The sequence below is a fragment of the Tamandua tetradactyla genome, chromosome 22 (assembly GCF_023851605.1).
Source record: "Tamandua tetradactyla isolate mTamTet1 chromosome 22, mTamTet1.pri, whole genome shotgun sequence".
In the NCBI taxonomy this organism is placed as follows: domain Eukaryota; kingdom Metazoa; phylum Chordata; class Mammalia; order Pilosa; family Myrmecophagidae; genus Tamandua; species Tamandua tetradactyla.
Window position 1 is genome coordinate 21,095,017 of NC_135348.1, and position 23,550 is coordinate 21,118,566.

At 35.9% G+C, this 23,550-nt stretch overlaps 1 protein-coding gene across 3 annotated transcripts in view; it reads left to right on the forward strand.

The window, feature by feature from the left end:
- The window catches only part of TTC29 (tetratricopeptide repeat domain 29), a 266,829-nt gene that overhangs the window by 68,164 nt on the left and 175,115 nt on the right, over window positions 1–23,550 (forward strand). For all 3 annotated transcript variants that reach the window (XM_077139877.1, XM_077139875.1, XM_077139876.1), the window contains exons 6-7: window positions 11,928–12,140; window positions 21,249–21,334. In XM_077139877.1, the coding sequence (XP_076995992.1) occupies window positions 11,928–12,140; window positions 21,249–21,334 (299 nt within the window). The remainder of the gene's footprint in view (window positions 1–11,927; window positions 12,141–21,248; window positions 21,335–23,550) is intronic.

Here is a 23,550-nt window from a genome sequence, read left to right on the forward strand (position 1 = left end):
AGTGATTAATTTTTCAATGTCTGTGATTCCTAAAAGATGATGTCCAAGAAGAGATGCTCTGAGGGTGGCACTGAGGGTCAGGAATTGCTTCTTTCCCTGGGATAATAGGTGGATATAGATTTAATAAATTGTGAAATGGTTGTTTAAAATTGGGTTGGAACTTATGTCGCTCAATAACTTTAGATAAATGAATTTTAGAAACATAGTGGGTATTAGAAAAAATCTAGTCAAGACTCTGATTTTGATAGATGAGGAAGCTGAGACAGAGTTAATGAAGCCATTTTTGCCAGAGTCCCTTAGTTTATTCATAGCGTGTGCTAATTTGTACCCAGAGCTCCTAATAGCCATTCCAGGTGACTACCCCCTACAAATGCCCCCTCTCTATGTCATACCCAACACAAATACATGCAAACTATCTCCATATGTTAAACTGATTTAACAGTAGCAGTAGACAAATTCTGAACAAATCCATTGTATCTACAGTGTCCATAATGGCAGTAACACATCAAAGCATATATTGGCAGATAGATACAAAATGTTATTCTCATTCATGAGCTAGGGAATATTATCCCCATTTTAAAGATACAGAAATTAGAATTCTGAGAGGAAGAATGACAAAGCGTGTCAGAGCCAGGATGTAAATTTCTGTCTTCAGAGTTTAGGTTCAGCCTTCCTTCCACTACCCCTCACTACCTCCCCGTATGAAGGATTACTTAGCAGGGACCTCACAAAATTAATCTTCCTCTGTTTTTTTCCCTGATTTATTTTTTGTTTTTTTGTTTGCATGAGCAGGCTCCGGGAATCGAACCCGGTACTCCGGTGTGGCAGGCGAGAACTCTGCCACTGAGCCACCGTCGCACTACCCTTCCCTGATTTATTTTTATTAAAATTATAACCAGAAATGTCTTCTGAATTAGGGCTGGCCCTGACAAAATCATGAATTAAGAAATTGTGTCTCCCTTTCTCTGTCTCCTGCCGTTTCCCAGCTGTCCTCATGATCCTCTCCCAGGTCTCAGCCACCTCGCCCTCTCAAGATTCCTAGGTACAGCTCAGTTAGTGTCTCATTCTGTCAGGGTCCTAGTGAAGCAAGCCCCTCATTAACTAATCCCCACTAATGTTTTAGCCCATCCAAATTACTCATAAAGTGATTGCTGTTTAAGAAAATCAAATCCCTAAGCAGTAATACAGTAAAATTTAGAGAGCCTTTCCAACATGGAGACCAAATTCGAAGGGAAAAAGATTAGCAAACTGAGTAAGTGGGAAAAGGCTGGTTCGGCTTAATACAACAGGACATTTTGTAGTTTTGAAATCTTGTGTGTGAAGTAGGCTGTTTGATGACTCTGTGTAGGATAAGCTAGAATAGAAGGACCTAGAAGCAGGGGGAGTTGTGGGAAGCATTAAAACTGGCTAGGAGATTGGGTTGGTATATTGACTGAATAAATGGGAAGGAAAGATGAATTCCACGTTACAGCAGAAGAGACAGCGTTCAGATTTGGGCAGGGTTGGGAGAGAGGAGAAAACATAATTTTATATGCAGTGCCTGTAACAAAGAATCAGCAGCTGTATTCTATGAAAAGTGTACATCGATTGGTAAGTAGCACATTAAGATGTAATCAAATGGAAAAAAGATACATACCAAGTACTCACCAAAGAGGAAATATGATATATAATGAATATATAAGAAAAACTGCTTTCCTAAAAATCAATTTGAATAATTGTGAAGTGCCATTTAATACTTCTTGAAATGATGAAGAAGAAAAAAAAATAATCGTTTCTTAAAGTAATACTCATGTTATTAGTGATAATGTGAATCATTAAAATAGTTTTGGAAAATAATATGGCCACACATAGCAACCATAAAATTTTTCATGCTCCTTTTTAATAATTCCATTTTTAGGGCTCTAAGATAATATTTGAAGATACAGAAATGCAGAAAGGTGTTAATGGAAATAATACTTACAATGGGAAAATAAATAATCTGCACTGGGCAGGTGACTGAAGTATATGTCCCACCCCCAATATTGTGCAGCCTTTTAAAATGCTGCTGTGACAATATGTAACATGGAAAGGAATTCTAATATAATAATTTAAAATAGGCAAAATAATATGTTCAGCTCTTTACAACTGTGTAAAAATCTTGCATGGATCTAGAACAGAAGCAGAATGAAACTTGATCAAAATAACATTTTGATTGATTGATGGTCCCCATAAAGTTTTATTCATGCTGACATATTTTGGCCTTTAAAATAAAAATACTGTATCTTGCATTATAGTTTTATAAATGTTATTTTTTATTTTATTTAATTTTGGTTTCAAAATATTTTTCACTTTAGGTCAGTGTTAGGGTGACTAAACATCCTTGTTTGCTTAAGACTGAGGAAGTTCCCAGGACTCAAGACTTTTCAGTGCTAAAACACCATCACAAACCAGAATAAGTTGATCTTCCTAAATATAGTGAATATTAGTAAATTTTTCTTTTGTCTTTCTAAACCCAGTATTTTATTCATGCAAAAAACAGTGACACAATGATATCCTTCTTAGTTGCTATCAATAGATTTTGACAAGCATAAAATAGTTATTTTTGCACAGTGAACCCTAAAGTAATCCATGGACTATAGTTAATGATACAATTATGTTGATATTTTTTCATCAGTCATAACAAACTTACCACATTAATGCAAGGTGTTATTAATGTGTATGTGCGTGATTTTTCTATAAGCCCACAAATTTTCTAATTAGAAACAAGTATATAAATAAACATCAGCTCCAGCAAAACCTCCCCATGGCTACTGCTGAAACCATGAGCAACATATTAGAAAATTTAGGCCCTACTGTACTTTTCCCGTCTGCCTACATCTTTAGCACAACTGAGCAAGTTCATTGGGAACATTTTTTTCCTCTTAATTATTAAAAAATAAATCCTTTGTATTTGTTTCTCCCCACTTTTAAATTGCTTCTAAATTTGCATCTTAAAAGTCCCTTTGGAGAAAAATTTTCCAGGGAAATTCTCTGAGAGAGAAAATGCATTATCCCATTCAGGTTTCCTAGTAACAACCTGGAATAAAGCCAATCAAACAAGTGATTGAGCATGAATATTGATGATTTCCATATACCTGTCATTAAGGCTCCCAGGTACACTGCAGTCCTGTTGAAATCATCTCGTCTTTAATCCACGCCTGATTGCGAGGTTTACTACTTCTAGCGCTTAGATTTTGGAATGAATGTTAAGACTGGCTTTATTTAGAAAGTGGGCACTCATGTATTTTCCAAGTTGCATCTGATGAGACCAATATCATAAAGTGAATCACCTTATTGTTGAATAAAAATTAAATCATTAGTTAAAATTAAAGTAAGTGGCTTAGCATTGCTATTTCTGTATAAATTAATTGTCACCTTTCAGGGTTCGTCAGTTTATTCTCTATCCTCTGCGTATACATGTTCCTAAGACCGCCTAGTACTTAATGAAGAGATCCTTTTTAAGTATTGATAGCCAAAAGAAAATTATATCATGTTTTATCTATGTTAAGAATCAAAGTCCGAGATCTTTGAATGGAACTTAGAATAAAATGTAATTAGGTTACATCCCTAAAGTCTGATGTATCTTTAAACAAGACTGCAAATGAAACTTTATTAGAACTTCAAATGAATTATTTCATTGCTTTTTTTTAAATTAATTTTCTCCCCCTTCTCTCTCATATCTGTATTGCTGATACTGCCGCTTGTATCTTACCTGTCTTTTTCAGGGGGTTTAATTATTTACTGCTTAACGAGTAAGACCGAGAGGAAACCTCATTCAGAAGGGGCTGCTCTGTAGCAGATTTTTCTTTTTCAAAGCATTGCAAGGTCTTGAAAGAACTGCACTGAACCTGCAGTTCTTGTCACACTGAATAAACTATTCTGGAGGCAGCATTTCCTCTGCCCCAGAAGTAAGTCTTCAGAGGGTCAAAGGACCAGGAGTGAAAGGGGTTTTCCACTTTGGTGAAGTGTGCTATGTCCAGTTAATGCCTTGCATGTCTTTTGATTTTGAATAAGTGATAACTGTTCCATAATATTTAGTGTTTAAGGCATTCCACTTAACAGTTCTGTCCACATTCCATCCCAATGTTTGGGGAAACAAAAAACACCAAAACCTAGATAAAACAGTGCCACCATTATGAATTCCTGTGAAGCGCCGGCCACTCTATGGGGGTGGCACTGATGATGTTTTAATCACCTCAAGCAACCAGTGTGTTTCAGAGCCCTGAGTGAAAAGGAGCCTGGGGATGGTGTGTGAGTGACCCACTTTTCCTCAGCTAGCCTGGGGCTGAGGTTCAAAACTTGATCTGTACCTTCAAGCAGAAACAGTGGACATGGTTTCTATAAAGGGAAGACACCTTGAGAAAGGGAAGAAACAAGGGCTTTGGGTATCGGCTCTGCCACTTACTTGGTGTGTAACTTTAGGTGAGACGATGATCTCTGAGAGGCTTAGTTTCCTCATCTCTGAAATGTGGATATTAACACCTAAGGGTCAAATAAGATAATATATATCAGCTAGCATGTGAATGCCACATAATAAGTGTTCGATTAACATTGTTTGCCTACCTCCATACTCACCCGAATAGATTACTTTTAGTTTTTTGGTAATATCCAAAATAATGCATGCTCATTGTCAATTAAAACAGAGGTGTATGAGGGAAAAACTTAATTCTAATATTTCTCCTCACCTCTGTCTTCAATAATCAGCACTAATCCTTTGGTATATATGCTTTCACGTCTTTTTCTTTGCTCATACAAACATATATATATAATAAAGCTGAACAAGGTTTATTTTAAATAACGTGCAATTTATAATTCAAGTAAGAATTACAGTATTGATTAAGTCCAGAGAAATATAATTCATTAGTCGATCTAATATTAATATTGACTTTATTTCTCCTAAGATTTTATACCCAGCAGCACTTTTTACTTACTATTTTAAGATGAGGGGCAAAACCGTTAAAGTAAAACAATTTATTGTGAAAGGAAAATACTGTCAGAATCACCAAACATCTGCTATCTATGATCTTAAAAGCAAAGCAGCAATTAATAAAATTCCCCCAGAATATTTTATAGATCTAGGCAAAATTTCGTGATAAAAAAAAAAATTAACGTGTACTAGTATTGCTAGCATCAGTGATAAAGCCCTTCGTGAATTTTTCCCACACCTTTTCATTCTCTGGCTTAATGATGAGCATATTTGAACAGGTGTGTATTTTAGCATTCTTATAACGTCCATCTGAAATCTTTGCTCAAAACCATAAACAGAGGATTCCACTGAAAATAGCATGTTAAATTTTTTCTAGACATCCCAAAATAACTACTCAAAAGTTATAGGCACATTTTCTTCCCGGTTTATTAGAGATGCGATTGAATCACCGAATAGAATCTTTGTTTTTCAGCATTCCATTTTGCAATGCTATGCAGTAGATTATAGTGCACAACAAATCTCCTCTGACAAGATATAAACCCCAGCAAATAATAGTTTCCATTGAGAAGTGTGACAAGCCCTTAACTATTTCATCATTGAATGGTACTGTTATAATTATCATAATTGAATGTAAAAACCTAAAATTATATAAATTGTTCATGCAGTTAAATTAAAATGGAAAGCAATGTCTTTTGTTTTTACAAAGGGGCAATAACATTTTTCTCTCTCAGCTGCAGTTCGATATTGCTTCTAGCTGATTTTATGTCTACATTGGGTGGAATAGTTACTCCAAAGATGTCCGGTAGCTCCAGATTAAAATGTACTGTAATATATATAAAGCTTTATTGTTCCTTTAGGTTGTTGTTTTAGACTAAAGTGGAATATTTCCCTAAAGTCCTCAACAAATGTACACAATTTAGAACGAAATATGATAAGGCTCATACCGATGGTGCTGAAGAAATGGGCTTTGTGGAGCTGTCAAAACATTTTCATGCAATTGTTTCTGCTGCATTATTTTTACAAGCAAATGTAGAAGTTGATAGAAAAAAAATAATTAGCTCTTTGCAGTATTGCTGATGCAAGGAGCTAAAGCAGGTCAATCTGAGCTTCTTAGAGATTGTGACATTTTAAATTACCTGAACAATACCAGGAGCCATCTTTGGACATAATTAACACCTTGCCTAATTAATGTCAGGCCTAGATAGGGTCACATTTTATTTGTGGAATGCTATTTTATTCAAACTTGCTATCTCCCTTATTATACTGCAAACTTTAGATTTGTGTGCTGTTTTCTTAAGTGGGGCAACTTCTTTTTTTTTTTTTTCTTTTTTCTTTTCCCTCCCCCTTCGAGTAATCAATGCAGTGCTGAATGAGTTCATTTTAATGCACTCAATCATGCCTCTAATGTTCGTAGCTTACGGGCGCAAGCATCAGTAATGCAGGAATGTTATATGGCTTTAGTTTGGGCCATTTCATAAAATATTCATGGAATCAAAAATGTGCATCAAAATAGCGGCTGGGAGAATTACATTTATGTTCCTGCTTTTATGGCAGCTTCACATTTAAACCCATTTGTGTTAATATCTAGTCAATCTTCCTACTTTAAAAAAAAAACTAAAATGGGAGAGATCATATACATTCTCCTTTGCTTAATATTTGTTCTAGACATCTGCTGTGATACAACAAATATCTATAAACTTTCAGAGATGTTGTTCAGGAAAGAGGGGTAAGCAACAATTTGGGTAATACCCAAATATATAAGATCTTATTTTATCTGCATAGTGTTTGTCTTAACATCCAGCCAAACATTTTGTGGTTTCCAACATTGCTTGGATTTTGTTTGTATTTCAAAATACGTGGATGGATTTCTTGTTTGTCTGGGCTTCAGGTAAAGTGAAACTCACTTGTGGTAGTTTCATTTTAAGAGTACACTTTCCTTTAGGTGAAAAACTATAAGTACGTGCCACCCTCCTTGTTGTTTATGCAGATGTCATATAATTGTTTAAAAAACAACCCAAGGATTAAGATACTTCTAGCCATACCTGGCTACTTTTATTTTACACAATTGTTCACCATGTGTCTCCTAAGATGTGTTTTATGATACTACTTCCCATTGTTGAGATAAATTGATTACTGACAGCATCCGCAGAGGTTCATCCCCCATCTCTTCAACAAAACTTTATGGCTCCATTTTCTTCTCTGATTCACATAAAATATTAGTGAACTATACAGGTTTCCATTTAGCAGAGAACCATGTACTCCAGGTACTTAGTTCAACAATAGTTAGTACGCTCCTGATTGTGGTTTCCACTGTGATCCTGGTAACTTAGAGTGATGATGAAGATTGGCTGCTAATTTCTGGTGCAATGCGATAAAATTCATTTCCCCCCAGGAGACCTTTAACAACCATGAATATTCCTGAGGCCTTCTCTTCCTATTTTCTGTTAACTTTTGTGATACCTGAAGTAATCACTCCTCTTCATTCTGCCTCTCTTCCTCAATGGAAAATAATATTAACATTGATAATTCCAGAGGAAGAGGGTTATGTAGACATTTGTCCTTATCATTCTAAAAGATTGACTGTGGCACCTGGAAATCTAGCCCGGTTCAAATACGTTGAAGTTCATTTGGTAACAAAGGGTAGACTATACCTGAACACTTCAAAGTGGTTGGAAAGGGGTTTCATGAGCCAAATTTGAAAATCTGGTTTATTATCTTCATTTATGTTTACATTTAACCTTGTCAAAAATATATCAATGGCCTTTCACAACATTTTTGTCAGGTATATTGCACTTAAAATTTTCAGATGAAAACGGTATGCATTATGTCTTAATAAATATGTAGTTTTAATAAATATCAGAGCCTTTACTCAGAAAGTAAGATAATTAAAAATAGCTTCTTCACAGTCGGAAATAGAAATTAGATGGAGTCATATCATTGTTAGTCATGCTTAAAGGGAAAGGCTTGCATATGTTAAAATATTGTACTCCCTTCATAGCATAGGCATTTCTTTTAATATTTAAAAAATCAAATATTATACTATACTATAAGTATACTTTCAAATTCTGACCAGCCTCTAGAAACTGCAGCCAAATCATTTGTGTATTTATGGTCACTTGGATCAAATCCTTGATGACTTGTTTACTGAGCTACTTGTCACTATTTAGAAACGAATCTTAACTTCAGAGAAAGACTGGAGATTTCCATTTCCTCTGTGTAGTCACTTTGCTTTAAACTCATTTACGGTTCAGAATCCCCAGGATTAGCATCTGTGGCAAAATTATTAATGGAAGAGGAGGTGAAATCCTGAAGAGCTGGATGTCACCATAGGTGACTAAGTCTGAAGCACCCAAGAAATTTCAGGTCCCCCCAAGAATGTTATGGCATGATTCAGGGAAAGCAGAGAATTTAGGTGCAGGCCCTCATAGCTAGTTATACATCATACTCCTTCAGAAAGACAAACCAGAAGCACATCGGGTTGTTTCCTGTGCTTTTATGTTAGAGGTTACCCGTAATGGCCTGAGTAGTCAAAGAGCTGCAGACCTGTTAGAGTTTCAAGCATTGTTTTTAACTAGAAAGATTTATGCTCAGAGAATTTAACTTACACCACCTAAGTTTCTGACCTTAGTACCTGAAATGATGGAATCTGCTATATGGGCTTTCAGTGATTTTGGATTTAAATCTTAATCATTGCTTATTAGCTATTTGCCATCAGTTGACCTTTGTAAGCCTCAGTTTCCTTTTTAAGTAAATAGTAATAATCATACCTACTTCTATTTCACCAGATTTTGCAATGTTAAAAGATAATGTACTCAGTAAAAAAGTCCATTTATTAGGCCTTCGGGAAAAGGTAGTTCCCTGTTCTCTTTTGTTCCTTCTACCCAAACTTCTTGGACCTGGCTCCTTCCTCATGAGAGACCACATGTTGACCCTTCTGAGATCTGAACCATGGCCAATAATCATGAGCAAAGAAGTTGCTGAGACTAGAATCCGAAGCTTTAGCAAAAGTCAGATTCAACCAAAAAAACTTTTTCTCAGTCACTCAAAACTTCCTTCCATTAATCAACTGAAACCAATGTCCCAAGACCCACCTTTGCTTCATTCCTGCCTAAACACCTCTCCAGGTTGCCTAGTGGTCATCCAGAACTCAGTACCACTAAGGGGATCTCACTTATATGGAATACAGAGACACCTTACCCCCATTTCCTCCACCTCTCATTTCCCCTTTTTTTTCTTCCCCTCCCCACAGTTTCTCTTTCCGGTCCCAAATCCATCCACTCTTCTACATAGCATATCAGGCATATCACTTCTCATTTTTCCTGTTTACATCATTTTGCCTCATTTGCATCTCATTTTAGTTAGTTGGGTTATCCAGAAGCTTTATATCCCAGTTCTCCTCCTGGAATTCTTAGAAAATCTGTTATTTTATAACATTTCTTTGGACCCTCTTTCAATCTGATTATTGTAAGTGATCAGAGATGCTATTAGATCTTTCTTAGCCTTGTTACAGTTCCTTTTTTTCTGAAACTATCTGTTTTCCTCACAATTCCCTGTATCTATCCTTTCCTATTCACATGGCCAAAGAGAAATATGTATCTGTACTTTGTGAATAGACAGACACACTGGGTTTAAAAAAATGAACTCCTGTATTCATCTTTCAAGAGCTACAGATCTATACTTTACAGGCAGACTTATTTAACAGAGGAAACATAGCTCACATGTATGTGAATGCTCCTTTCTAGTTTTTTTTTTTAATGAGTGTCATGGGTGTTTGGAAACAGGTGCTGCAGGAGACAGATGAAAAACTATGCTTGCTTTTGTGGGAGGTAAGAAAAAATTGCCAGTTAAATGTAAAGATAGATTAGAACAGTGAACTTCAACCTTGAGTATTTGCATCAGAGTGAAAAAGAATGGGGCATATATTTCTAAAATGACTTGTTTATTTCTTATTACAAAAATAACATTTTGAAGGTAGAAGCTTTAAAAATGCCAATAAGCACAAAAAAGAAGGTAAAGTAGGAAAAGGAGGGAGAAGAAAAGAAGAGGAGGGAGGAGGAGGAGAAGGAGAGGGTGGAAAAAAGAAAGAAAGGAAAAGATAGAAAAGTCTAAAAGAAACCATCACTCATAGTCCTACTCCAAAAGATAACTCAGATAAAATTTGGTCACTGTGTGCTGATGTTTTCCAGTATTCTCATTTTCTGCGAATATGTGTACATATAATTAGAGAATCTTCTGCAGTATCGTATTTAATGGCTCTCTAGTCCTCTATCATATGGAAGCTTCGTAATAATGGTTTATAAAGCAGCTTTGCAGTATACTTCCCCTGATGTTGTGAATCACTGCCCCCACACTCCCCCACTCTACGTGGTAGGGGTCCGTATGCAGACTGCCATGTCTTCACTGAATTTATGTACAGATCATTTACTAATCATCCATCTCTGTTTTGTTTTGTTGCTTTGGGAATATTACTGTTATTTATGTGTGCATTCTTCTTGTAATACTGACTTTGAAAACAAATTTGGCTCAACAAATAAGGGGAAGTTGTAACATGCAACAGTCAAGGCAGTGGCTCCAACCTCTAATATCGAATAAAATTTACTTGAGGAAATATGTGGAGCCTAGTATGATCTGCTTAGAGTAATCCCATAAGCCATGAAGATTTCAATAAGAATTCAGCTAGTTTTTATTTTTTCAGGAAGAATAAGTTTTACTTAAAGAAAATAACAAATTAGTAGCTATCTTTCAATTGGTTTATTGGATTTTTAAAAATTTTACCTCTATACCAAGAATAACAGTAACTATGTTTACTGAATACCTACTACATGGCATGCATAGAACATGTATTCATTCATTTAATTCCCACAGTAACTCCACAAGTAGGTACTACTACACTCTTATTTGAAAGAAGAATAAATTAAGGCACAGAGAGGATGAGACACTGTCCTGAGGCGACACAGAAAAAACTGTTGGAGCTGTGATAGGAACTCAGCCTGTCTGCTCCAGAGCCTGCACTCTTTCTGTTGGATTGCTTTAGATAATTTTCCCAGTGAATTCCAATTAGATAACTCTAATATCATAAAAGAGAATTTACATTGCGGATTACTATGAGCATTTCCACCAGACAATCTACGAATAAAATAAAATTTGCCTTATGAAGATGCAAACTACTCTTCCAGAAAATATGTTTGCCCCTATTTTAAAGAATTAAATGGCTGAAGATTAATTTAGCATTTTGGCTTGGAGGAGATACATTTTGAACTATTATAGGATATCATCCAGAAAGGCACTTAGGTTGTCCTATATTACTCAAAGCTAAGCAGAGTATACAAATGCCTGCTTGGGAAGTTCAGTTAAACTTTGGGAAGTAGTTTCAAGATCTGTAACATTTGAATTTGAATTTGTAATAGGTGACATCCTTTCTTAATGTACTTGTATTCTTCTTATAAATGAAGAAATCTTTGTCTGTTGGGAAAGCACTGCACTACAGTGGTTGAGAGCATAGGTTCTAGAATCCAACTGCCTGGGTTCTCCCACTCACGTTACATGCCATCTTGAGCAAAATTCTTGGCCTCACTAAGCCTCAGCTTTCTCTCCTGCAAAATGGAATCATAACAGTCCCTACTCATGTAAAGCACATAGCTTTATATATGGGCCTAGCATATACAATGTTAAATAAATGTCAGCTAGTATGATGGTTATTAACAATTCTTACAGTACTTGTATCCTGTCTCTTAAACACATATATACATATAATACCAGTCAATTTATACTAGCCTAGATCCTTCACCAAAATGAATGCTGAACCCAAGGTCCAATTTGAGATAGCCTCTTTCCCAGTTTAAGTCCTCTTTGGTGGTAGAAATCCTTGTTCATATTACATGATATTTCCCCCTTTAATAGTAAGCCATAAGATGTACGCAAAATTTTTTGAAACTATGTTCTGGCCTGGGGTTTATATTTATGAATGGCTTTTATTTTCCAGGTCAGCTTCTAGAAGCTGCCGAGCATTATGAAGCTTTCCATCAATTGACGCAAGGGCGGATATGGAAGGATGAGACAGGCTGCTTTCTCAACTTGTTGGCCTGCAAAAGTCTCCTGAGGACTTACAGATTACTCTCAGACAAAATGCTGGAAAATAAAGAATACAAAGAAGCCATCAAAATTCTAATAAAAGCCTCTGAAATCACCAAAGAAGGTGGGTGGAAAAGAACCCACTCACATTGCTCTTTTTAATGGGCAGACACTGTTTTCTCCCCAGAGTGAAGTAAAAATTGTCAAGCGCTTGGGTGATTATTTCCCATGAAATGCAAAGACAATGTACTTTCATCAATATACTTTCAAATTTCTTAGAGCTGACAATAAGAAATCCATTAGTTCCCTGAAAGTTTTTTACCCTCCAAATGGTAATCCCCTGGGAGTGGTGTTGTAAAACAATGAAACTATAATGAGAAGTTAAGGTTATTAGCAAAAGTTGGGGGAGTTGTGTGTGTAGTTTTTTTTTTATTTTTTTATTTGAGTTCATGTATTTCTTACTGTCTGAGAGACCACTCATTGTAAATTCCCTGTGATTGAGTAATAGGGAAAATATCATAAACATTTCATCAGAAGTAACAGGAAAATAGGACTCTAATATATTTTAAGCCCTTTCCTCTTCACGTGTGGCCTCTGGACCAGCAGAATCAGCATCAGCATTGCCTGGAAGCTTTTAGGAAAAGCAGTATCTCAGGCCCCACCCCAGACCTGCTGAATTAGAATCTGCATTTTAGCAAGATCCTTTAGTGATTCATGTGCACATTCACAGCAGTAAAGACACTTTTGTGTGAGCTGATCATATCCTTAATATTTTATATCATTTGTGGATATATAAAACATAAAGACAAATTTTGGACTATCTTTTTAGATGCTTTTAATTTGCAAAACGCAAACATGTTTTATTGCCACTTAGTGTTTTATTAAGAGAGTAGCCTTTTCATAAAGGAGAAGGAGATAGAAGCTATGATCTTGAACCAAAGTTTATTAGCTCATGGATATATTTAATAGTTTGGTTTAAGAAGAAACAAATGGCTTATTTACAGTAAGTAGGACTGACTTTCTGGGTGCGATTTTAATTTACTGAAGAGTAGAAGTAAATGACTTAGCTGATTCTTTTCCCTCTTTTCGTAATATTAATTGGAGTATCCATAGGAAATCACCCTCATTGAAAGATGCACTCCATTCAATAAGCTACTTTTGAATGAATGGTGATCTAGTACCTTCCCCCAAAGAGGTGAAAGCTGGCCTAAATAGTTAGCTCTTAGATCAATTTGAACAACTAATTTTAGCAATATGTCAAGTTATATGGAATTTCAATGTAAAGTAATGTACCAGTTAGGAAAAGGTATTTTAGTTTAGGTTTGCATTTGCCAAATTGTAAGGCAGCTCACAAAGTAAGATTCCTTGGTTCTCTTTCAATAGCCTGGTCTGTTGCCAGGCCAACTCCTTTTTTCAGAAAACATCTCTGTTTGCCAAAGGACAGACAAAGGAAACAGGGAAAAGCTCACTTCTTACACTATAATAATTTTTAAATGTCTTTTAGAACCCATCAATAGTTGTCCCACATTTTCCATAGAAGAAAGTACACAGGCTACAGAACTGCACAGTATTTTAAAGAGCTCTGCTAGCAGCTGGATGCTCTGGGAGACAAAGCATCCCTTCCTATTGTCCCATTCTGTGGGTCAGAGAGCTCAAGCAGCAGGGCGATGACTGTCGAATAAGGCGGGCCAGTGTCCTGCCCCTCCACTGGTTTACACAAGGTATTTAAAGAGCACTCACATCTCGCATGGGTCTGCTCCTTCCATAGACCCCTTGGTGATGCACAACAGATATAGCAGCACCCATGCAGTAGTCTCATACAGTAGTAGTCTGTTATTTACATTTATTAAGTGTACAATTCAGTAGCTTTGCTATATTTACAAAGTTGTGCAGCCACATTAATCCCAGAAACTTTCCATCACCCCCAAAAGAAACCTCATACCTATTAACAGTCGCCCTGTATTTCTTCCTCCCTCTAGCTTCTGGCGATCACTAACCTAACTTCTGTCTCAATGGATTTGCCTATTCTGAGTTTTTCATACAAATAGAATCATATAACTTGTGGTCTTTTGTGACTGGCTTCTTCCACTTAGCATAATGTTTTCAAGGTTCATCCATGTTGTAGCATGTATCATCAGTACTCCATTCCTTTTACAGATGAAAAATATTCCATTGTCTGGTTGTACCACGTTTTGTTTATGCACTCATCAATTAATGAGCATTTGGTTGTTTTCATCTTTTGTCTATTATGAATAATGCTACTATAAACATTTGTGTTCAAGTTTTCATGTGGATATATGTTTTTATTTCCCTTGGGTATAGACCAACCTAGGGATGGAGTTGCTGGGTCACATGGTAACTCTATGTTAAATTTATTGAAGCACTGCCAGGCTGTTTTCAAAAGTGTCTGCACTGTTTTTATATTCTCAACAGCAGTGCATGAGGGTTTCAATTTAACCACATCCTCACCAATACATTTTCATCTGTCCTTTTTTATCAGTCATCCTGGCAAGTGTAAAGTGATACCTCATTGTGGCTTCAATTTGCATTTCCCTGATGGCTAATGATGTTGAGCATCTTGTATATCTTCTTTGGTGAAATAGCTATTCAGATCCTTTGCCCATTTTTAAAGTGGATTATTTGTCATTTTATTGCTGATTTATAACTATTTATATATTCTAGATTCAAGTCCTTCATATATACATGATATGAAAATATTTTCCCTCATTCTGTCATATTACTTTTCATTTTCTGATAGTTTTCACTGAAGCACACATTTTTAATTTTTTCTATTTTTTTCTTGTCATTTGTATTTTTTTTTTTTCCTTTGGCTTGGGCAGGCTCCAGGAATTGAACCTAAGTCTCCAGCACAGCAGGTGAGAATTCTGCCACTGAGCCACTGGTGTACTGCCCTTGTTTGTACTTTTGATGTTGATCTTAGAATCCATCCCCAAACCCAAAGTCATGAAGATTTATACTATTTCCTTTTTTTTTTTTTTTTTTTAACTTTTCTCAATTTCTTTCCTAACTTTTCTGGCCTGAACCTCCAGTATGAAGTTGGATAGAATTGGCAAGAGCAGATATCCTTGCGTTGTTCCTGACCTTAGGGAACAAACGTTCAGCCTTTCACCATAAAATATGACAGTTGTGGATTTTTCATAGATGCTCTCCATCAGATTGAGAGGAACCCTCATATTCCTAGTTTGTTGAATGCTTATCATGTTTATAATGAAAGGTATTAGATTTTGTTAAATGCTCTTTCTGCATCAATTGATATGGCCATATGGGTTTTCCCCATTCATTCTATTAATAGGATATATTGCACCAATTGATTTTCCCATTTTGAACACCCCTTGTATTCCTAGGATAAATCTTCCTTAGTTATCATGCCTCATTCTTTTAATATGCTTTTGGATTCACTTTTTCAGGAATTTTGCATCTGTACCCATAAGAGATATTTGTTTATAGTTTCCTTTTCTTGTGATATCATTGTCTAGTTTAGTATCAGGATAAAATATGTATCATAGAACAAGTTGGAGACTGTTTTTTCCTCTTCTAATTTTTGGAAGGGTTTATGAAGGATTGCTATTCATGCTTCTTTAAATCTTTGGTAGAATTTGCCAGCAAAGTCTTCTGGTCTTAAGCTTTTCTTTGTGGGAAGCGTCTTGATTACTAATTCAGTGTCTTTACTTGTATAGATGTATTCAGATTTCCTATTTCTTCTTGAGTCAGTTTCAGTGTTTTGTATGTTTCCAGGAATTTTTCCGTTGAATCTACTTTAAATGATTGGCATACAATTGCTCATTGCATTTCTTTATAATCCTTTTTTTTTTTCCTGTAGAGCTGTAGTGATTTCCCTTCTTTCATTTCTGATTTTAGTAATCTGAGCCTTTTCTTTTTGTTTTTATGGTCAGTCTTTTCAATGGTGTATCTACTTTGTCAATCTTTTCAAAGAACCAACTTGTGATTTTGTTGTTTCTCTCTATTGTTTTTCCATTCTCTACTACATTTATTTCCACACTTCTCTTTATTATATCCTTCCTTCTGTTTGGTTTCTCTTCTTTTTTTCTAGTTTCTTAAGGGAGAAATATCTTTATTTTAAAATGTAGGCATTTATAGCTAAAAATGTCCCTTTGAGCACTGCTTTAGCTGTGTCCCATAGTTTTGCTTTGATGTGTTTCCATTTTCATTATTCTCAACCGACGTTCTAATTTAATTTGTGATTCTTTCTTTGACCCATTGGTTATTTATAGTTTGTTAAATTTCCATCTATCTGTGAGTTTCCCAGACTTGTTTCTGGTTTTTTTTTTTAATTTTTTTTATTAATTAAAAAAAAGAAAAGAAATTAACACAACATTTAGAAATCATTCCATTCTACATATGCACTCAGTAATTCTTAATATCATCACATAGATGTATGATCATCCTTTCTTAGTACATTTGCATCGATTTAGGAAAAGAACTAGCAAAATAGCAGAAAAAGATATAGAATGTTAATATAGAGAAGAAAATTACAATAATAATATATATATATATATATATATAAAGGAAAAAGAAAAAAACAAAAACAAAAGATACAAACAAACAACAACAACAAAAAACTATAGCTCAGATGCAGCTTCATTCAGTGTTTCAACATAGTTACATTACAATTAGGTATTATTGTGCTGTATTTTTGAGTTTTTGTATCTAGTCCTGTTGCACAGTCTGTATCCCTTCAGCTCCAATTACCCAGTATCTTACCCTGTTTCTAACTCCTGCTGGTCTCTGTTACCAATGATATATTCCAAGTTGATTCTCGAATGTCGGTTCACATCAGTGGGACCATACAGTATTTTTCCTTTAGTTTTTGGCTAGATTCACTCAGCATAATGTTCTCTAGGTCCATCCATGTTATTACATGCTTCATAAGTTTATTCTGTCTTAAAGCTGCATAATATTCCATTGTATGTATATACCACAGTTTGTTTAGCCACTCGTCTGTAGATGGACATTTTGGCTGTTTCCATCTCTTTGCAATTGTAAATAATGCTGCTATAAACATTGGTGTGCAAATGTCTGTTTGTGTCTTTGCCCTTAAGTCCTTTGAGTAGATACCTAGCAGTGGTACTGCTGGGTCGTAATCCATTCTGCCAGTCTATGTCTTTTGATTGGGGAATTCAGTCCATTAACTTTTAGTGTTATTACTGTTTGGATAATATTTTCCTCTACCAATTTGCCTTTTGTATTATATATATCATATCTGATTTTCCTTCTTTCTACACTTTTCTCCATACCTCTCTCTTCTGTCTTTCATATCTGACTCTAATGCTCCCTTTAGTATTTCTTGCAGAGCTGGTCTCTTGGTCACAAATTCTCTCAGTGACTTTTTGTCTGTAAATGTTTTAATTTCTCCTTCATTTTTGAAGGACAATTTTGCTGGCTATAGAAGTCTTGGTTGGCAGTTTTTCTCTTTTAGTAATTTAAATATATCATCCCACTGTCTTCTAGCTTCCATGGTTTCTGCTGAGACATCTACACATAGTCTTATTGGGTTTCCCTTGTATGTGATGGATTGTTTTTCTCTTGCTGCTTTCAAGATCCACTCTTTCTCTTTGACCTCTGACATTCTAACTAGTAAGTGTCTTGGAGAACGCCTATTTGGGTCTGTTCTCTTTGGGGTGTGCTTCACTTCTTGGATCTGTAATTTTAGGTCTTTCATAAGAGTTGGGAAATTTTCAGTGATAATTTATTCCATTAGTTTTTCTCCTCCTTTTCCCTTCTCTTCTCCTACTGGGACACCCACAACACATATATTTGTGCGCTTCATATTGTCATTCAGTTCCCTGATCCCCTGCTCAAGTTTTTCCATTCTTTTCCCTATAGTTTCTGTTTCTTTTTGGAATTCAGATGTTCCATCCTCCAGTTCACTAATTGTAGCTTCTGTCTCTTTAAATCTACCATTGTAGGTATCCATTGTTTTTTCCATCTTTTCTGCTTTGTCCTTCACTCCCATAAGTTCTGTGATTTGTTTTTTTAGATTTTCTATTTCTTCTTTTTGTTCAGCCCATGTCTTCTTCATGTCCTCCCTCAATTTATTGATTTGGTTTTTGAAAAGGTTTTCCATTTCTGTTCGTATATTCAGCATTAGTTGTTTCAGCTCCTGTATCTCATTTGAACTATTGGTTTGTTCCTTTGACTGGGCCATATCTTCAATTTTCCGAGCGTGATCTGTTATTTTCTGCTGGTGTCTGGGCATTTAATCAGTTTTCCCTGGGTGTGGGACCCAGATGGTTGAAAGGTTTTTCTGTGAAATCTCTGGGCTCTGTTTTTCTTATCCTGCCCAGTAGGTGGCGCTCGTCTGTCTGCAGGTCCCACCAGTAAAAGCTGCCGTGGCTCCTTTAACTTTGGAAAACTCTTGCTGTGGGGCGGGTCACCAGCCGAAGCAGCTTGGGGAATGCCAATCCGAATCTCGCAGTTGGCCCGGGAAACTGTGCGTGGAGGGGGGGCGCTGGCCACCGCGGCTTGGGGGAGTGCCAGTCCAAATTGCCCAGCTGGCGCGAGACTCCAAGCGTGGTGGGAGGGCCCCGCTATCCAATGTTCCCAGTCGGACCGGGAAACCACGTGTGTGGAAGGGACCCCGGTCGCCAGCTGCCCCGGCCTGGGGAAGCGCACGCCCCTTGGTGATCTCACTGCAGCGGATTTTCCCTGCCCATTCAGCCGTTCCAGAATGGGGTATGCTGTCTTTTTGGCCTCTGTCGTGGCTCCGGGAGCTGTTTTGTATCGTTTCTGTTTCTTTAGTTGCTGTTCTGGAGGAGGAACTAAGACCCGTGCGTCTTACTAAGCCGCCATCTTCTCCGGAAGTCTTGTGTCTGTTTTTTATTTCTAATTCCATTCTAAAAACATCATTTTCTCAGTGGGGCTTACTCTGACCATCATATGTAATCTTGAAATACGTTTCATTCTGTACAGCCCCTATTTATCAATCCCAATTCCCCTTACCCAGTTCTATTTTTTTCCCCCAGAGAACTTATTACTATACAACTTACCACATCATTAATTATGTTATTTGTTTATTGTCTTTCTTTTTGTGTCTCTGCCCTCTAAAATGCAAGCTCCCAAGGACAGGGAATTTGTCTGTTTAATTTACTGATACATCCCAAGTGCTTAGAGTATGCCAGATGCACAGAGGATCCTCAAAATTTGACTGACTGAGTGAGTGAATATATGTTACCCAGATAACAAATGAAAGTTTCAGAATACATTTTAATGAAACATTTGAGATCCTCCCAGGATATAGTCCCTATCCATAACCCTTGCCACCAGGGATGACCTCCTGTTTAGATTTGATAGCAGACATAGTACTGCAGGAATGGAAAACTTGTCTTTTGAAAACAAAAACATAGACTTTTCCTAAAAGTAAATGATTATCAATTTGCATAACAAAGTCAAAATTAATTTAATCCACCCAAATAAACTACACAATGCAGATAATGTCTTAACTTTTACCCTTTTAAATTTTTTCCTTTTTTATTCCTATGTGCATTGTGTTACTCAATTTTAATAGTGCCAAGGTTTCAGTTATAACCAATTTTTGTTGTTATTGATTCTATTCTTATTTACATTTTCCTGGACTATTTTCACTGCTTTTTCTTTATCTTAATTATGTCTCAATTAGTAAACAGAGCAAATTCTCATTTTTAAACATGACCTTAAAACTAATATTTGGTGTAGCCAGACTCTCAAATAGCTACCTCCAAATCTTTCTTTCTACCAGCATAGATAGATTTTCCTTTTTCTTCTTTTTTTTCCTTTTTCTTCTTTTTTTTCCTCAGGTTGCATACAATTGGATGCAAGTGATGGTATTATATTATCCCAAGTTGTTGCTAATTACGCTTCTCAAACTAAGGTGTTTTAACACAGTTACTCAATTTAACACAAGTTCAAACTTTAATAAAACCATATGTAATCAACTTTTAATCATTCAAGTGGTAATATTCCCTTCAAAGTCTCTTTCTTGTACCCCATTCCTCCCTCCCCTAATCCCACCCCTATCCCCAACACACATAAACCTACAGCAGAGAAAAAGTTAGGGCCCAGATAAATTGTTAGAGTTAAAATCCCACTGAATGAATCACCTGTACCATCAACTCTGCTGAAGTGAGATCTTGAGAGAATAATTCTCTACAATTGGTAAAATAGCTACAGAAGAAAAAATATTGCTGTCACTGGCATTTGCCATTCAGTTTTCTTGGTGTCTTCCAATTGAGCCACTGTTTTATAAGCAGTAATTCAGCAAGTGGTAAGAGTGAATGTAGGGTGGAGGATTGCCAGGTCCAGCTGAAATTAATCAGTGCTGGAACACAGGGGTCAGAAATTTAAGGATACTTACACCCCACAGAGCAAAAATGAGGGTTGATCTATCAGCATTTGCATTACCCAATAATTAGGTGGCATTTCTACTTCCAAAAGTAGAAAAGATATGGTATTTTTTAAAAATAAGAAACTTTTAGTGGTTCAGTAAATAATTGTAACATTTATTAGATGGTATGATATACATTCGTCTTGTTCAACTATGTGTAATACTTGTACACATTTTGCTTTTGGAAAGGTAAAGCGTGTTATTTTCAAAAAGATGATGAAAAGCATTACTGGTCAAGAACAAAGAAAAATGTGCGTGGATTTCAAAATATGCACAGAATTTACTACCAAGAATCTAAGCTCTGTTGGGTGTACTCAGCTAAATTTTAACCACTAGCTTTCCAGTTGAACGTAACCAAATCAATAATTCTTTAATTTGCTAATTATCTGTTCCCTTGCAGATTTAGCTGAATTTTATTCTTTGTGGGTATGTATATGTATTTGTACGTGCACTATGATAAGGTTGATAATCTTTACCAGTTGCTTCATGTATATCATAGAAGCTAGGCTGTTTCACTGTAGGTTCATCGTATGGTGAAATAGAGAACTCGTATAGAGAAATCATATATGAATGTCAATATTGGTAATACTTACATTTGTAGAGAGAAGCCCCTCATAGTTATATTGTCAATGCATTTACTCTAATAACCTCTCTGATTCAGATAAATTGTAATTATATCAGTCTTTTTTCTGCTTAGATTTCAGGGATTGTTGCTAAATCTGAACACTATTTTATAATAAGGTTCTCCTGTGTTAAGAAGAAAGGATGCCATTTTTTGTAATGTATCAATTTATTTAATGCTGTTGTAATTTTTCTACATCTTCACTTCAGGAAGTGACAAAAAGATGGAAGGAGAAGCATCCTATTACTTGGGCTTAGCACACTTGGCCGCGGGAGAGTATGAAATGGCATTAACAGTAAGTTGAAGCCAACTTTTAATTGTTGCCGTCTTTTGTTTTTATTTTATTATTTTATTTTATCATAAGGCCAACAGAAGTGGGGTGGGTTAGATGTCAGTGTGTCTATTTAAAGAAACTAAAGCAGAATGGTGATATGCCAGAAGCACAAAAACCTTTGATTTTATTGTTTCTAGAAGGTAGTATATAGCCGATTACCATGAAGTGACTGAAGATATATGAAAATTAAATATATGGAATAATGTCACCTTCTACACTCTCATATCACCAAGGAGAAGAGGAAATAGGTTTAAATGATAATAAAAAGATAGGAAAAAAATTGCAATCATTTTAGAATATGATATAAGAAAATTGGCTTAGAAAAGAAAAAGTTCCCCAACTTCCTAATGTGATCATTAGATGATAGAGTGGGTTATATTGACTAATTCTTTAGTGTGTGGTGGTATGGGGAGGGTGCTGTTGTGGAAGGACTTGTTAGTCCCAATCTTCTGAGAAGTAGCCTCTGATCAAATCAGTAATTGCCTATTTTGTGACTTGGTTTTATTTGGCCAAAAAAATTGTGAAGCGCTCTCTTTTCTGTGTTATAAATTGAAATCATTTTCCTTTCATTCTTCTCTTAGCACTGACATTAAGTCTATCTTCCTGTTTCATTTCACATGCATTTCTGGTAATAATCTTAATTGATATATTGCATTGGTTTATTTTTATTTTTATTTTTTTTAGCATTGACTTATTTTTTAACTTTGAGGATCTTATATTTGCTTTTTTTAAAAATATTCATGCTTCTTAGGATTCCTGTATTCTAGATATTCTTCTCTTTCATCCTTAAAATTGGTCGTTATATGAAACTTCAGTTGTTCAAATGACTCTTCCACTTAATTCTTTTCATTTAATGATATTCATTCAGCAAACCTCTGTTCCAGGTACTCTGGGAAACAATATGCACACTTACCTCAAGAAGCTAATTTAATGGGGCCAACCAATTTATAAACAGTCACTCTAATTCAAAGCAGGATAAACTAGGGGTTCTCCAAGTGCAGAGGTTAGAGTAGTTGATTTCAACAATGAACAGTGAACAATGGTTGCAGAGAAGAGTTTTGAGCTGAGCTTTACAGGGAAGGGCAGGATTTCTATAGACAGAAAACAGAAGAGTCCTGGGAGATAAGAGCATAAGACACACACAACTGCCTCAGCACACACACACACACACACACACACACACACACTCATTCAACATGAATATACTCAGTGTGTTTGGGAAGCAATAAATTGTCATGTCTAAATGAGTTACAGTATGAGGTCAAATTGGAAAATTAGACGAAAACTAGTTCTCACTCCTGTTTCACTCTCTTCCTTTCCCACTCTCTCTCCATATTTTTGTCTTTCTATCTCTAGCCCCCCCCCCCCTTATTTTTATTTATTTTTGTTAGGTATTGGAGAACATGGCAAAATAGATTCAAACAGTACAAAAGAGTTTATAGTGACCCACTGAATGGTGTGTTTGGGTGTGGTTGAGACAGGAAAGCTCATGTTCTATAAGTTTGCACAATTTAAAAAAGAGAGAAGAGAGAGAGAGAGAGAAGGACTAAAAAGATGATAACTGAGTGTAATACATGATCCTAGACTGGATCTAATAATGGAGGAGAAAATACCCACAGGATTTTATTAGAACATATGAAAAAATTGAAATGTAGACTGTAAGCTTTATATGAATATTATATTTCCTGAACTTGATAACTGTATTTGAGATGGTTACAGAAGTGAATATCCTTGCTCCAGGAAAAGTACATGGAATTATTAAGTGTTCAAGGAGCATGATGTATACACGCTACAATCACATTTCTGTAATATAGATAGAAAGATAGATAAGTAGACTAATAGGTGGAAAGATGGACAGAAAAACAATTGGATAGAGGGGGAGAGAGGGGGGAGGAGAGAGAAGATTATATAGCAACCTGGGAAAAATGGTAAAAACTGGCAGAACTTGATGTCTGGGTGGGGGTATGTTGGAGTTCTTTGTATGGGTTTGTGTTATTTTTGCACTTGTCCTCTTACTTTGAAATTATTTCAAATTAAAAGTTTATGATTAATAAATAAATAACAGTCCAAATGAGGAAAAACAAAAACAGCTTACCATGGAAAATAAATCTTCCTAAGCAGGGGATTGTGAGAATATGGCAGAGTAGGAAGCTCCAGGACTTGATTCTCCAACAAAA